The sequence below is a fragment of the Ziziphus jujuba genome, chromosome 11 (assembly GCF_031755915.1).
Source record: "Ziziphus jujuba cultivar Dongzao chromosome 11, ASM3175591v1".
Lineage (NCBI taxonomy): Eukaryota > Viridiplantae > Streptophyta > Magnoliopsida > Rosales > Rhamnaceae > Ziziphus > Ziziphus jujuba.
This window is the reverse complement of record NC_083389.1, coordinates 5,959,113-5,974,559: the sequence shown is the minus strand read 5'-3', so window position 1 is coordinate 5,974,559 and position 15,447 is coordinate 5,959,113. Positions and strand designations below refer to the sequence as shown.

Below are 15,447 nucleotides of genomic sequence, written 5' to 3'. Positions count from 1 at the left end.
CCGTTAAACTATGAAAAAACTCTTTTTTTTTTCCTCTATTTTTTTTTTCTGTATTTCCTTCCAAAAATAAAAATTGAAAAGAACGTTGCAGTATGTGCAACCTTCAAACTCTCACCAAGGAGTTATTCTCCCGTAAAACTCTCTCCCACTGTTATCAAAAATATTATTTGATTGAAATAAAAATTATTATAACAAAACTCAACAACCGAAAACCCAAATCATTCACACTTGTGGGTCTAGTCCCAACTCTAACAATCCCCCACATGAATGATTTGATTTAAAAATACAAACATCACTCTAGTGGTAAAGCTCTACAGTCAGAACCTGCATAGGATAGGTAGATGTTACTCTTTGAACATTCCCTTGAAAGACTACATTTTTTTACTGACTTATGGTAGAAGCGATATCTTTGACCCATTTCGTCTTTTGTGTAAATGACAACATAGTCCACACATAATTCCTTCCTGGTACACTTCAGTTCTCACTATTGTGTTCATTTTGGCCATGAACACCTGTCTGGTTCTGCGAGAGTTTCTAAAGAATTGTGCCCTAAACAATTCTCCTTTGAAGCGGCCACTCTTCTCTTTCACATAGGTGATTCCTATTTCTTATATAATCAGTATACCTATGCATAGATTACTAAACACACACTTATAGGAATCATTAAAAGCATACTTTTATGCTTAACCTCTTTCTATCACTGTTTCATCATAGGAATGGGCAGAGAATTAACCCCCCACAGTGATCCATGGTAGTCTTTACAATTGAGTTGTCCCATTGAACCTAGATCTTGGGATCTCCAATCAACTAGGTTGGATTTCCATCTTATTGATTTTATTCACGAGCTTCAATCCCATTCCCCACAATGACTTCTCAACTAGTTCTCTATTTAACCCTTTGGTTAGTGGATCCGCAATGTTATCTTTTGACTTCACATAGTCTATTGAGATAACTCCAGTTGAGATTAATTATCTAATAGAATTGTGTCTACGACGAATGTGTCTAGACTTTCCATTATACATAATATTCTATGCCCTACCAATCGCAGATTGACTATCACAATGTAAACTTATTGCTGGCACAGGTTTAGGTCACTTCAAAATATCCTCTAAAAATTGGCATAGCCATTTTGCCTCTTCACCATATTTATCTAGAGCAATAAACTTGGATTCCATAGTGGATCGAGCTATCACAGTTTGTTTTGAGGACTTTCATGTCACAGCTGCACCTGCTAATGTGAATACATAGCCACTAGTGGATTTTGAATCCTTTATATCTGATATCCAATTTGCATAACTGTATCCTTTTAATACAGTAGGATATATTGTATAGTGCAGTCCGTATTCACGAGTATATCGTAGATATCTTAGTACTCTAACGATCTCTTTCCAATGATCTTCATTTGGATTACTCGTGTATCTACTTAGTCTACTTATTGCGTAGGCTAAGTCTGGTCTGGTACAACTCATCAAGTACATCAGACTTCCAATCACCCTAGCATATTCTACTTGAGATACACCTTCTCCTTTATTTTTGGATAAGTGTAAACTCATATCTATGGGTGTTCTGGCTATACTAGTATCATCATTACTAAACTTAGCCAGTATTTTATCTACATAATGAGTTTGACTAAGAATGATTCCATTCGAAGTTTTCGTGATTTTCATACCTAAAATCACATCTGCAAGCCCCATATATTTCATGTCAAATTTAGAATTTAATATGGCTTTTGTAGTTCGAACCATATTGTCATCACTACCTACTATGAGTATGTCATCTACATACAAACATAGAATAACATATCCATTCTCTGTATCTTTTACATAGATACACTTGTCACATTCATTTATTTTGAACCCATCTTTTAGCATGGCATTATCAAATTTTTGATGCCATTGCTTTGGAGCTTGTTTAAGTCCGTATAAGGACTTTACCAATCTACAGACTTTCCTTTCTTGTCCTGGAGTAGTAAAACCCTCAGGTTGCTCCATGTAGATCTCTTTCTCTAGATCTCCATTCAGAAAGGCTGTTTTCACATCTGTTTGATGTACTGAAAGATCCTGCAATGCTGCGATTACCAGTACCATCTTTATGGAATTTATCCTCGTTACTGGAGAATAAGTATCAAAATAATCAAGGCCTTCTTTTTGCTTGTATCCCTTAATTACAAACCTTGCCTTGTATTTAACTATTGTTCTATCTGCTTTCATCTTACTTTTGAAAATTCATTTGTAACCCAAAGGTTTACAACCTGGAGGAAGATCTACCAACTCCCAAGTGTGATTCTGCAGGATGGAATCAATTTCACTTTTAACCGCTTCTTTCCATAAATTCCCTTCAGGAGAATTTATGGCCTCTTGGAAGCTTTGAGGTTCACTTTCTAGCATATAAGTAAGAAAATCCGGACCGTAGGAATTTTCCGTTCTTACTCTCTTGCTACGTCTAAGCTCAACTTCAGTTTCTTGTTCTTGGTCACTATCATGATTATCATCATCCATAGTATCATAAGTTCGTTTAGACGTACTCGGTCCTTCTTCCACTTTATATGAAAAAATGTGTTCAAAAAATGATGCATTTCTCGATTCCATTATTGTGTTCTTATGTATATAAGAAATTTCTGACCTATACACGAGAAACTGATATGCACTACTATTCTGTGCATATCCTATGAAGATGCAATCAACAGTTTTGAGACCTATCTTCACCTTCTTAGGTGTAGGTACAACTACTTTAGCTAGACACCCCCACACTCGTAAATATTTGTAAGAGGGTTATCTTCCTTTCCATACTTCATAGGATGTCTTTACCTTATCTTTCTGAGGCACCTTATTTAAAAGGTCATTTGCCGACAAAATGGATTCCCCCCACAAGTTTTGAGGTACTCTAGAACTTATCAACATTGCATTCATCATTTCCTTCAAGGTTCTATTTTTCCGTTCAGCCACACCATTTGATTGTGGCGAATATGGTGGAGTAACTTCATGTATTATGCCATGTTGAGCACAATACTCTCCGAAAGGAGTTACATACTCTCCACCACGATCACTTCTGATCACTTTAACTTTCCTGTTGAGTTGATTCTCAACTTCCGTTTTATAGAGAATAAATTTCTCTATAGCCTCATCCTTGCTTTTAAGCAAGTATACATAGCAGTATTTCATGCTATCATCAATAAAGGTGATAAAACACTTATTACCACCTCTAGTCGGTGCGAATTTTAAATCACATATATCACTATGTGTTAAATCCAAAGGTTCGTTATTTCTATCAATTGTTTGATATGATGACCTCGTTAATTTTGCTTCCACACAAGTTTCACACTTATTATTGGAATCAATTTCAAATGTGGGAATATGATTTAAGTTAATTAATCTCCGCAGAGAATTAAAATTAACATGTCCTAGTCTACCATGCCATAAAATGGAAGACTCAAGCAAGTAAACAGAAGAACTACTAGCTTTATTCATTTCTTTAGGCTTTACAGTCATTACATTCAATTTAAATAAACCATTGACTACATAGCCCTTTCCCATAAACATCCCAAATTTAGACAAAATAACCTTATCTGACTCAAACACTAAGCGAAAACCATGTTTGCCCAGCAGCGATCTAGATACCAGATTCTTGCAAATGTCTGGAACATACAATACATTATTCAGAGTCAACTCTTTTCCCGAGGTCATCTTTAGGATTACTTTGTCCTCACCTTGGATTTCTAAGGTAGCGGAGTTACCCATAAACAGCTTCTCCCCATTCTTCTTTGGTTCGAAGGAAGTGAACATACTCCTATCCGAACACACGTGGCAGGTCGCACCAGTATCTATCTACCACTCTCTAGGATTAGATTCCACCAAGTTCACCTCAAATATCACAGCACTTAGGTCAATATTGTCAACCTCTTTAGTGATGTCCTCCATCACTTGTGCCTGGTTCCTCTTTCTCTTTGGCAGCCTACATTCAGTAGCTCTGTGACCCATCTTGTCACAGTTGAAGCACCTGCCTTGAAATTTGGCCTTCTTGGAGATTCCTCCTTTTGGCCCCAACTTAGAAGCTTTTCCAATTTGCTTCTTATTCTTAGAGCCCTGACCATGCTCCACAACATTAGCCTTCAACACGGCCTTCGAAGTTCTCTTATCAGACTTCTTGTTGTCATCTTCTATGCGAAGCTTGCTAATAAGAGCCTCCATATCCATCTCCTTTCTCTTGTGCTTCAGATAACTCCTGAAGTCACTCCAACTCGGAGGTAGTTTCTTAATCATACAAGCCACTTGCAATGTTTCATTCATTATCATCCCTTCAGCAAGCATTTCCTGAATCAGCACTTGCAACTCATGTACTTGATTCATTATTGGCTTTGCATCCACCATCATGTAGTCCAAGAATCGGCCTGTAATAAACTTTCCTAAACCCGCATTCTCGATCTTGTACTTTCGGTCCAGTGTTTCCCACAGCTCCTTAGCTGATTTCGTGCCACAGTATACATCATACAGGGCATCAGACAGGCCATTCAGGACATAATTCCGACATAAGTAATCGGAATTATTCCATGCATCCACCGCCATGAGAGTCTCCTTATCATTCTTTTCACTACTAAGTGGCGCATCTTTAGTCAAGTACCGCGCAAGTCCTAGGGTGATCAAATAAAATAGCATCTTCTGCTGCTACCTTTTGAAGTTTGCTCCATTAAACTTCTCAGATTTCTCTGCATGACTAGCAGAAGGAGGCATATGAATTCCAGAAGTCTGAGTGGGCACAGTCCTGTTGTCTCCACTTGCCATTTTTTTAACATTACAAAACAGAAATCAATTAGTTGTTATTTTCTATATTAACAAACTAATCATAAGCAATTTCCATAAGGAAAACACACACAAAGGTGATTTTTAGGGTTTCTGAATACACCACAAAAATTACTGTATACATCCAAAAATACTATTTATAGTCACTATTCATGGTACTATTTTACCGGGACTGTTCATGCCACGTGTCACTATGCTGATGTGGCAGGTCAGTCACATGGCATCAACAACTGACGTGGCAACGTCACGTGGCAGCTAGGGTTGACGTGGCAACCTACCACATTATCACAGAGATGACATGGCACAATGCCACATCATCAAACTTTGACGTGTCACACGCCACATCATCCCTACTAACGTGGCACGTTGCCACATCATCACTGAGACAGACGACATGTCACTACTGAGACAGACACATGTCACCTATAGCAGGTCGACACGTGGACTGTCCAGAGCATGACACGTGGTCGTACGTGAAGGAGACACGTGTCACCTTATCAACTCGACACTTGTTCCACCCATTGGGCGACACGTGGCAAGCCCATTTGCCATTGGGCCGGTTCTCTTGGGCCTTGATCTCAATCGGGCCTGGGTCCTGGGTTGAACAGTAGCCTGTTCTAACCTGGTCTGGGCTTTAAAACTAGGCCTGACCCAATAAAATTAAAAGAAACCGGCCCAGCCTTTCAAATACAGCCCAAACCCTATTTCTTTTCTTCTTCAACCTTCAACCGGGTCGTTTTGACCCGGTTTCTCTGGTAAACGGGTCATACGACCCAGCAACAATTTTCCTTCTCTTTTTCACTCTTCCAGTGGCCAAAAAAATTGCCAAAAATACACCAAAAGGTTTAGAAATTTATGGGCAATTCCATTTTGGAAAGAATTTTAATCAAAAACAAAAAATTAATAATTACCCATAAATTTTTATACCCATGGGTTTAATAAAAAATTTTTTTTTCTCTTGTTTCAACAGTGAAACACAGATGGAAATATTTAATCAATATATATAAGCATAAAAATGCAATATATACATAGCAATCAATAACATAATAAACAACTTAAATTTCCACATTATATTTATATATATAAAAATTAGTAAAACGTCTTAAGATTGTTGGAAAAATATCATATATGAATATATGTAAATACATGTGGACAATTTAATACAAAATAAATAAAAATAAATATAAAATAAATAAAGCATTTTAGAACCTGTAGGTCCTTAAAATTGATCTGCTTTCTAGAAATGTTGACCGAGGTTTGTGTGATACCACAGTGTCCTTAAGACGTTTTACGCCTACCGGTGCAGGAGTTTTGTAGCAAACATCTCCCAGGATATAACGGCTACAAAAGCTTTCAGATTCAGTACCTCTGAAACTTTTTTCTTCGAACACTCTGTGTACCTTTATTTTACCGCTGTTTTTTTTTTTTTTTCCTTTCTCTTTCGTTAAACTATGAAAAAACCCTTTTTTTTTCCTCTATTTTTTTTTCTGTATTTCCTTCCAAAAATAAAAATTGAAAAGAACGTTGCAGTACGTGCAACCTTCAAACTCTCACCAAGGAGTTATTTTCCCGTAAAACTCTCTCCCACTATTATCAAAAATATTATTTAATTTAAATAAAAATTATTATAACAAAACTCAACAATCGAAAACCAAAATCATTCACACTTATGGGCCTAGGCCCAACTCTAACAAGTACAAGTTCTCAAAGTGGGACTGAATGTGAGGGAATGGGAACGCAGGAACGAAACAGTGAGCTCCTCAATGGTTAGTGAAGCTGTGAAGAGATTAATGGCATCGGATGAAAGAGATGAGATTAGGAACAGAGCTCAAAAATTGGGCGAACTAGTTCGTCGTGCTACTGCTGATGGAGGAGTTTCTCGAATGGAATGCGATTGTTTTATTGCTCATATCGCCAGATCATAGACAACAATTGTCACTTGATTTTTTTTTAGATTTTTATTTTTAACTTGAATTGTGATATGATTCAAAAACGTTAAATGTAGCTTTCTATATAACTTGATGAATAAAAACCTTGTTATAATTATATGATTAATTAATGAAGAAAACAAATGAAATAATAAAAAGAAATTTCTTTTTTTTTTTATTAATAAAATTTTATATTCGAAATTCAAAATTTGCAGTTGATGGTAATACTATAGCTTAAAATTAAAATTATATAACTAATTTATGTACCAAAACTATATAAAGTTGTGATGGAGAAGATTAAATTATCAAAGAAGCGTATATAATATTAAACTATTCAGATTCATGTGAGATGGTAAATAGAGTGTTTAAATTAATAATAAACCAAAACACAGCCAAATATTATATATATATATATATATATATAATATTCATCGACATTTGAGAATTTAGTCTATAATTCAATGTATCCGTTTTTCGTTGTTTCATTATTCTAAACGTCAAAGCTTGATGCACGCTATTGATAAACGAGCTTACAGGTTAGACAGTCCTTTCATTACCCAAAAAATAAAAAAATCAAATGTTAGACCCTCCTTAATTTTCTTGCTTTATAAAATATGCAATATGCAATTCAAGAAAATGTAAACTTTAAAGCTGACAGAAATATTTTTATAATCTCAAAAAATATATATATATATATATATATTATATTAAGAAAAATTAGAGACTCATGAAGGCCTGCACCATAGTTTTAAATAACTTAATATGTGAATCACGTGTGCAGTTTTTTCGCATCATGCATCCAATTATAATATATTATCTCAAAACGGTATAACATATGTATATATATTATATCGTCAATTTCTATGGCGTGCTTTAGGGTTTAATTCTAGCTAAGGAGGAAGGCTGGACTCAGGTTTGGTCAGAGTCAGAAGCTAGTAACGTTATTCTCGACTTCAATAACCAAGAACTCCAATGGACTCACTGGTTGGCAGAAGGGGTCTTATCAGAAATCCATCATGTGAAAATCAATTTCCAGGATGTTATATTCAGCTGGTCTCCTAGGGAGGAAAACTTTCTAGCACATTTTGTTGGTGGCTGGTGTCATAAAAATAATATCAGTGGAACCTTATTAACTATGGACTCCCTCCCTAGTATTTTTTCTTGTTTTGCCGCCCAGGACAATGGCTCTTTAGCCAACTCCTTCAGCCAAAAAAAAATATATATATATATTATATCGTCATCATCTCCAAGTACACTGATGAAGAAAGCCGAAGATGTAGTAGTCTCCGTCCACCACCAAAAAAAATATATATATTAACAAATAAATCTTTTATTTTCTATTTTTTATTTTGCCGTCCTCTTTATTATTATTATTATCAATTGTTAATTACAAACTATGAACCCTTGTTGTTCCTCCTTACGTTTTCCCTGGAGAGGGAAGACATTTTTCCCCCTTGTTAATATTGAAAAATTAGACTGTGATCCAAAACCTTGATCATCATCATCATCATCAATGGCTTCTGAGCACCAAGAACAGCAACAGCACCAAATCAATAACCAAGATGGTGGGTTAACCAATGAAGCTTCTAATTCAGTCATTGTGGTCATGGTTCCCTTCCCAGCACAGAGCCATCTCAACCAGCTTCTCCAATTTTCATGTCTTATTTCCTCCTACAATAATATCCCAGTTCATTTTGCTTGCTTTGCCAACCACAATTCCCAGGTAAGGAACCGTGCAAAAGATCATCTAGACCCTCTGTTTTTCTCCAGAATCCAATTCCATGACTTCCCAAATCCACCTCCCCCAAATTCTGATTCTCCATCGGACACACCTGTTTTTCTCAAGCCATCTTTACAAGCCTCTGTTGATCTTCACCAACCAGTTTCTGCTCTCCTTCACCTGCTTTCTTCCAAATCAAAGAGACTTGTGATCATCCATGACGCTCTAGTTTGCAGTGCCGTTGAAGATGCTACTTCTTTACCCAACGCTGAAGCCTATGCTTACCAAGGCGGTGGTGCTTTCACTCTCTTCTCTTATTCTTGGGAGTTCAGGGGAAGACCTCCTCTGGATGTACCTGAAGCAGAGTATATCCCAGATCAGCTCCCAACTGTTGAAGCAAGTGTTGATTCTGAGTCCACAGAGTTCTTCAAGTACCAATACCGGTTGATGGGCTCCAGAGATGGATATCTCTATAACACATGCAGATTGATAGATGGTAATTTCCTTGATCTTATTGCCAAAGAAGCTAACAACAAGAAGGTATGGGGAATTGGGCCTTTACATTTGGTAAAATCAATATCCAACAGCACAGATTCAAATAGTAGCGATAAAGGCAAAGACATTTTGGAGTGGCTTGACAAGCAAGAGAAAAACTCTGTTTTGTACATCTCATTTGGAACCACAATCTCCATGGCTGATCAAAAGCAGATTGAGGAACTTGCTTTCGGTTTGGAACAAAGTGGGACGAAGTTCATTTGGGTGTTCAGGGAAGCAGATAAAGATGATGCTTATGTACAAGGTACAGGAGCTGATCTTCCACAAGGTTTCGAAGACAGAGTGAAAGGAGTTGGAATGGTGGTGAGAGATTTTGCTCCACAAATTGAGATTCAGAAACATTCTTCAACAGGGGGGTTCATGAGCCACTGTGGGTGGAACTCTGTAATGGAGAGCTTAAGCATGGGAGTGCCAATAGCTGCATGGCCAACGCATACAGATCAGCCAAGAAACGCCGTGCTGGTTACTGAATTGCTTAAGGTTGGTGTCAATGTTAGAGAATGGGAACGTAAAGATGAATTGGTCAGCTCTTCCATGGTTTGCAATGTTGTCAAGAAGCTAATGGGTTCTGATGAAGGTGATGAGATGAGGAAAAGGGCTGAGAAATTGGGAGCTGCAATTCGAAATTCTACGGCTAAAGGAGGAGTTTCTTGCATGGAGTGGGATTCTTTCATAGCTCATATTACTAGATAGGCTTTCTTTTTTACTGTCTGTAATATTTTTGAATATTGAATTGTTCCAAACGGTTCAAGTGTCTTTTGTTTGTGTTTTTAATTTGTAGCCTTTTTTTTTTTTTTTTTTAAAGAATAAAAGCTTGTTTAATATATTCTTTACCCCAAAAAAAAAAAAAAAAAGGAAAGAAGCTTGTTGTGAAGTGGTAAGTATTATATTATTTAATTATTACGAAAAATGGAGTACCATACTACTACTTTTTTTTTTTTTCTGTTTTTTTTCCCTAAAAATTATATTACTTTTATTTATTACAAAAATTATATTTTACTTAAAAATGGTGAAAGGTGCATCTACAAGGTACGTCTGACGCCGGCATCATAAAATAAATATTTTAACGTGTCTAAGGTTGGCATCATATAGTGTAGAACATTATAAGTTTTTTTTCTCTTAACAAAGTTTTAGTTTCAAAATTCAAAATTTGTAATTGATAGTTAGTATACTACACTAACTATAAAAAAGAAATTACAAGTATTTACATACTTATATATTAAAACAATTTTACTCACTAGTAATAAGACAATTCTAGACGGTTTTCGGTATTTGTCGGTGGCGGTAGGGTGGATATTCAATACCAGGCCTCAGCTGAAGCTGCTTTTCTCTAATTTTGTGTAAATAAATATTTCCATACTTTATATATTATTTTTGTATAAGATAAAATCAGATATATTATAATATTTATATAAATGTATTAATATTAAAGTAGTATTTAAACATATCATCTTGGCAAGAGTGGTCATAATAAATCATTGTATTGTATCCATTTTATTGTCGTTTCTTTATCCTAAAAGTAGTACTACTTGAGTCACCGCAAACAATTAATAATTTTAAAAAACCGAAACCAAATTATATATACTTTTCATAAAAATAGAAGAAAAAAGAAAAAAAAAAAAAAGTCAAATTATATACGATGTTCCTTTTCTCGTTGCTCATACACAATATTCAACAAGACGTAGGGAAGGTGAAACCTTTACAAAGCACCAAAGTCTGTTTTGTACATTTCGTTTGGAACCACAACACAACTTCCATGGAAGATGAACAGATTGAAGAACTAGCTCTTGGGTCAGAGGACAAAGTTCATTTGGGTACTGAGACCTGCACATAAAGGAAACGCCTCTGGAGAGTAGAAAAGCTCAACTTCCAAAACGGTTGGAGGAGAGAGTGAAAGGAAGTGGGGATGGTGTGGTGGTAAGAGATTGTGCAAACCGAGTTGAAATTCTTGGGTTGGTGGGTGGAACTCTTGCATGGGGAGTGGGAGTGCAAATAATTGTATGACCAATATATGCAGGCTGATCGGCCTAAGGAATTATGTACTAATAACTCAAATTCTTAAAGTTGGTGTAAATTAATATATTAGCAAATGGGAAAAACAGAAAACCATTAGTGATGTCATGGGTGATAAGAAATGGTGTTATTTGGGTTGCACAATTTGATGGTCCACTGACACATCCCATGATAGACTTAACCGTGGGCTTTCAGATTTGTTAAAAATGCTGTGAGAAAAGTTTAGAGCCGGCCCAACTTTATTTGTGGGCTCATATTATGATGAGGAGATGAAACACTAGACTGAAGGCTCGAGATCGATTGGCACAGTTTTTGTCAGATTAAAAGTAAACCTAACCATTATAACAATGCACATATATCAAAACAACATAAAGACTTATCCATAGACACCTACCTAAGCATCCAAGCTTTTACGTTATCATCCCCTCAAGCAAAATGTGGGAGAAACGACATTTAGCTTGTCTTGAGGTGTTTAAACCGAGCTGTGGATAGACCTTTTGTGAAAATATCAGCTGCATGATCAACGGTAGGGATATATCTGACCTTTAAAGTTCCTGGTAAAACCTCGTCATGGACAAAGTGAAGATCAATTTCAATGTGTTTAGTATGGTTATGAAAAACAGAATTGGCAGCTAGAGAATCATAAGCCATATTATATCTTTTATAAATTTAAATTTTTGAGATAAATGACAATTTAATACTTCCTTAAGACTCGTAAAAGGGAAGATATTTTTTCCCTTGTCAAATTGAAAAATCAGACGGTGATCTAAAACCTTGATCATCATCATCATCAATGGCTTCTGAACACCAAGAACAACAACAGCACCAAATCTCAATAACCAAGATGGTGGGTTAACTAGTGAAGCTTCTACTTCAGTCATTGTGGTCATGGTTCCCTTCCCAGGACAGAGCCATCTCAACCAGCTTCTCCAATTTTGATGTCTTATTTCCTCCTACAATAACATCCCAGTCCATTTTGCTTGCTTTGCCAAATACAATTCCCAGGTCAGGAACCGTGCATATGAAAAATTCAAGCTTTTGAAAATAGTAACATTGGATTGTGGTGTTTTAATACCTAAAGCATTCAATTTTACATATACAATCCTCATAAAAGTAAAATTAATAAATTGATACATTTTATTAGTGTAAGAAACAAAACTCAAATTTAATGTAGACTGTAGAATGTATCAATATGTTATGCTTAATAATTTTTATAATACGAATAAAACCACTCAATTTTTTATTTATTAATTTTTGTAAATAAAGTCACTCAATTATACAATTATTAATGTACCAAAACGACATAAAGTTATGATCGAGAAGAGTAAACTATTATTAAAGCGTATATAATATATAATATTTAACTATGCAAATTCATGTGTGATGGTAGGTGGAGTACTTAAATTAATATAAACCCTAATGCAGCCAAATATGACATTGCCATGTGGAAAATATATGTCTTCAAAGCAACCGAAAAGAAAAAGAGATTGTATCTGTATATATCTTCCTTTAGATTTGAGAAGTTAGTCAATGTCAATGTATCTAATTTTGTTTTGTGTCTTTTTTTTTTTAATTTATTAATTTATTTATTGCAAGCGTAATGCACAAACCGGTAAAATAAATTACAATTTAGATTTGTCTTTTTCTCGCTTTTACATATTAGTAATACTACAGTATCTTAGAACCAAAAAAAAAAAAATACTACAGTATCCAAAATCAAATTAATTTATCATATCATATATATTAGAATGTTCCTGATCAACATATTTTTATAATTTAAATATAAATTAATAAATATTTAAATAAATGATTAAATAATAATATATTATTTGTCATCTCATTTAATAAAGAAATTTAATAAATATTTTGACAATTATAATATTGCTATTTATACATATAGTAGTGCAAGATTTCATCAACTAGGAATTTCTTACTCTATTAAACCATAAATTTTTTAATGATAAATACTTAAAATTATCATATTTTGGATTTTAAAATTTAAATTTCAATAACAATTAACAAGATAATAAACTAACAATTATATATCATATAAACATATAAATTTAACTAAATACATATCATATTAAATATAATTATATAAATATATGTAAATTAATATCCTAAAATGATTAAGTTCACTTATTCTCCAATTTTTTTACGAATGGGATTGATATAACATAGGTATTGATGTAGGTTACTTCCCACGAAATGATGTGGATAAGATCCATATATTACCGTCCCATCAGCATAATTGCATATAGCTGACTAAGGCCATATCCCCCCATAAAAGCCAAATCCAAAAGCACTCTAGTTTCCACAAATTTCTGTTAGACGAAAGCAAGCCAAATTTCTTCCAAAACTCTTTTAGAATCTCATGTCTACCCAAAACAGCATTTGCTCTCACACTCATAATGATCATAATGGCGTGGAAAAAGCTCCAGTCATTGTGGTTATGGTACCCTTCCCATTGCAAAGCCATCTAAACCAGCTCTTGCAGCTTTCCCATCTCATTTCTTCTTACAATATCCCTGTTCATTATGTTGGTTCTACATTCTACAATTCCCAGGTCAGGTCTCGCTCTCGTATTCATGCTGACCCTGCTAATATCCATTTCCATGACTTCCCAACTCCTCCTTTCACCTCTGAGTACTCCTCCTCTGATTTTCTCTTCCCTTCCTTTCATGCCACCAAGCACCTTCGTGAACCAGTCTCTGCTCTTCTTCACCAACTCTCCTCAAAAGCCAAGAGACTTATCATTATCAATGACGTTTTATCGGCTTCAGTAGTACAGGATGCTCAAACTCTACCCAATGCGAAATCCTACATCTTCTATAGCGTCTCTGCTTTTGACGTTTTCACTCACATTTGGGAGGCCATGGGAAAACCTTTTCAGCTTGAAGCTGAAATTATCCCCAGTGAGCTTCCGTCTCTCCAAGACTGTGTAACCCCTGAGTCTTTAAGATTGATGACTGATCAATATCAATTTGTGGGATCTAAAGCTGGAGAGCTATACAATACAACCAGATCCATAGAAGCCACTTATGTCGATCTTCTAAGGAAAGTTATGAATGGCAATGGAAAGATTTGGGCAATTGGACCCTTATTGCCCACAATAACATCATCGTCCAACAACTCCAGCTGTTCAAGTGGACGAGAAAAATGTTTGGAGTGGTTAGACAAACAAGGACCTAACTCTGTTTTGTACATTTCTTTTGGAACCACAACTTCCCTGGAAGATGAACAGATTGAAGAACTGGCTCTTGGGTTGGAGCAGAGTGGGACGAAGTTCGTTTGGGTATTGAGAGATGCAGATGAAGGAAATGCTTCTGGAGAAGGTAGAAAAAGAGCTCTACTTCCAAAGGGGTTCGAGGAAAGAGTGAAAGAAGTGGGAATGGTGGTGAGAGATTGGGCTCCCCAAATTGAAATTTTGGGGCACCCATCGATAGGAGGGTTCATGAGTCACTGTGGGTGGAACTCTTTTATGGAGAGCATTAGCAATGGAGTGCCAATTGCTGCTTGGCCAATGCATTCGGATCAGCCTAGGAATGCAGTCCTAATAACTCAACTGCTTAAAGTTGGTGTATTTGTGAGAGAATGGGAAAAGAGAGACCAAATAGTGAGATCAACTGCGATTAGCAAAGCAGTGAAGACATTAATGGCAACAGATGAGGGAAAAGAGATGAGGAAAAGGGCTAGAGACATGGGTAGTGCAGTTCAAAGGTCTACTGAGGAAGGAGGAGTTTCTCGCATGGAATGGGACTCCTTCATCGCTCATATTACAAGTTAATCCACTCATAGTTAATCGTGTTTAGTTTTATCTTTTTTCTGTTGTACGTTGTTGTCGTTGTTGTTGCTGCTGCTGCTGAATAAAACCCAGATGTTAATTCTATTGTGATGTACTTGCAATTTTTTTTTTTTTTTTGTTTAATCTTTATTGAAAAATCACATATTTACATAGAAAGATTTCAACTACTATTTTGTTGTAATATTTCTCAAATTAACACACAGGATTAAGGAATGTAATTACCATAAAACTAAAGAAAATGTATAAACAACTCAACTATTTTCATGCATGAATGTTGTGGAATTAACAAACACACAACTCAACAACGATCAGCAAAAAAGCTGTTCAAGTTCATTTTGATGAAATTAAAGCAAATTTATTTATCTTGACCGTTATATATCACCCCTCTGCCTCATGAGGCTGAGGAGTCCAAAGTCTGACGGCAGAGCATTCTGCTGGACAAAAGTCGTTGACAACATTAATTTATGCTTTTATAACGAAATTGAAAGTTTTTATTTTGACATTGGAAAAGTTTGGTCATGTACGGAGCAAAACTTAATGACCATTATACATCACCACTCTGGCTCATGGAGCTGAGGAGTCGAAAGTCTGTCGGCCGAGCATTCTGCTGGACAAAAGTAGTTGGCAACA

At 35.6% G+C, this 15,447-nt stretch overlaps 2 protein-coding genes across 2 annotated transcripts; both read left to right on the top strand.

Moving 5' to 3' along the window:
* The first annotated feature begins 8,237 nt into the window (after positions 1–8,237).
* LOC107431580 (zeatin O-glucosyltransferase) lies at positions 8,238–9,692 on the top strand. Its single transcript, XM_016042539.2, has one exon. It carries the CDS (start codon positions 8,238–8,240, stop codon positions 9,690–9,692), a length of 1,455 nt encoding a protein of 484 aa, XP_015898025.2.
* Positions 9,693–13,274: 3,582 nt separating this feature from the next.
* Positions 13,275–14,901, top strand: LOC107431604 (zeatin O-glucosyltransferase). The gene has a single exon (XM_016042572.4). It carries the CDS (start codon positions 13,387–13,389, stop codon positions 14,797–14,799), a length of 1,413 nt encoding a protein of 470 aa, XP_015898058.1. The 5' UTR covers positions 13,275–13,386; the 3' UTR covers positions 14,800–14,901.
* The last annotated feature ends 546 nt before the right edge of the window (positions 14,902–15,447 follow it).

What these genes read in the sequence shown, in the direction of transcription:
- LOC107431580 (XM_016042539.2), top strand. Translation starts at nt 8,238, where the DNA reads ATGGCTTCTGAGCACCAAGAACAGCAACAGCACCAAATCAATAACCAA.
- LOC107431604 (XM_016042572.4), top strand. Translation starts at nt 13,387, where the DNA reads ATGTCTACCCAAAACAGCATTTGCTCTCACACTCATAATGATCATAAT.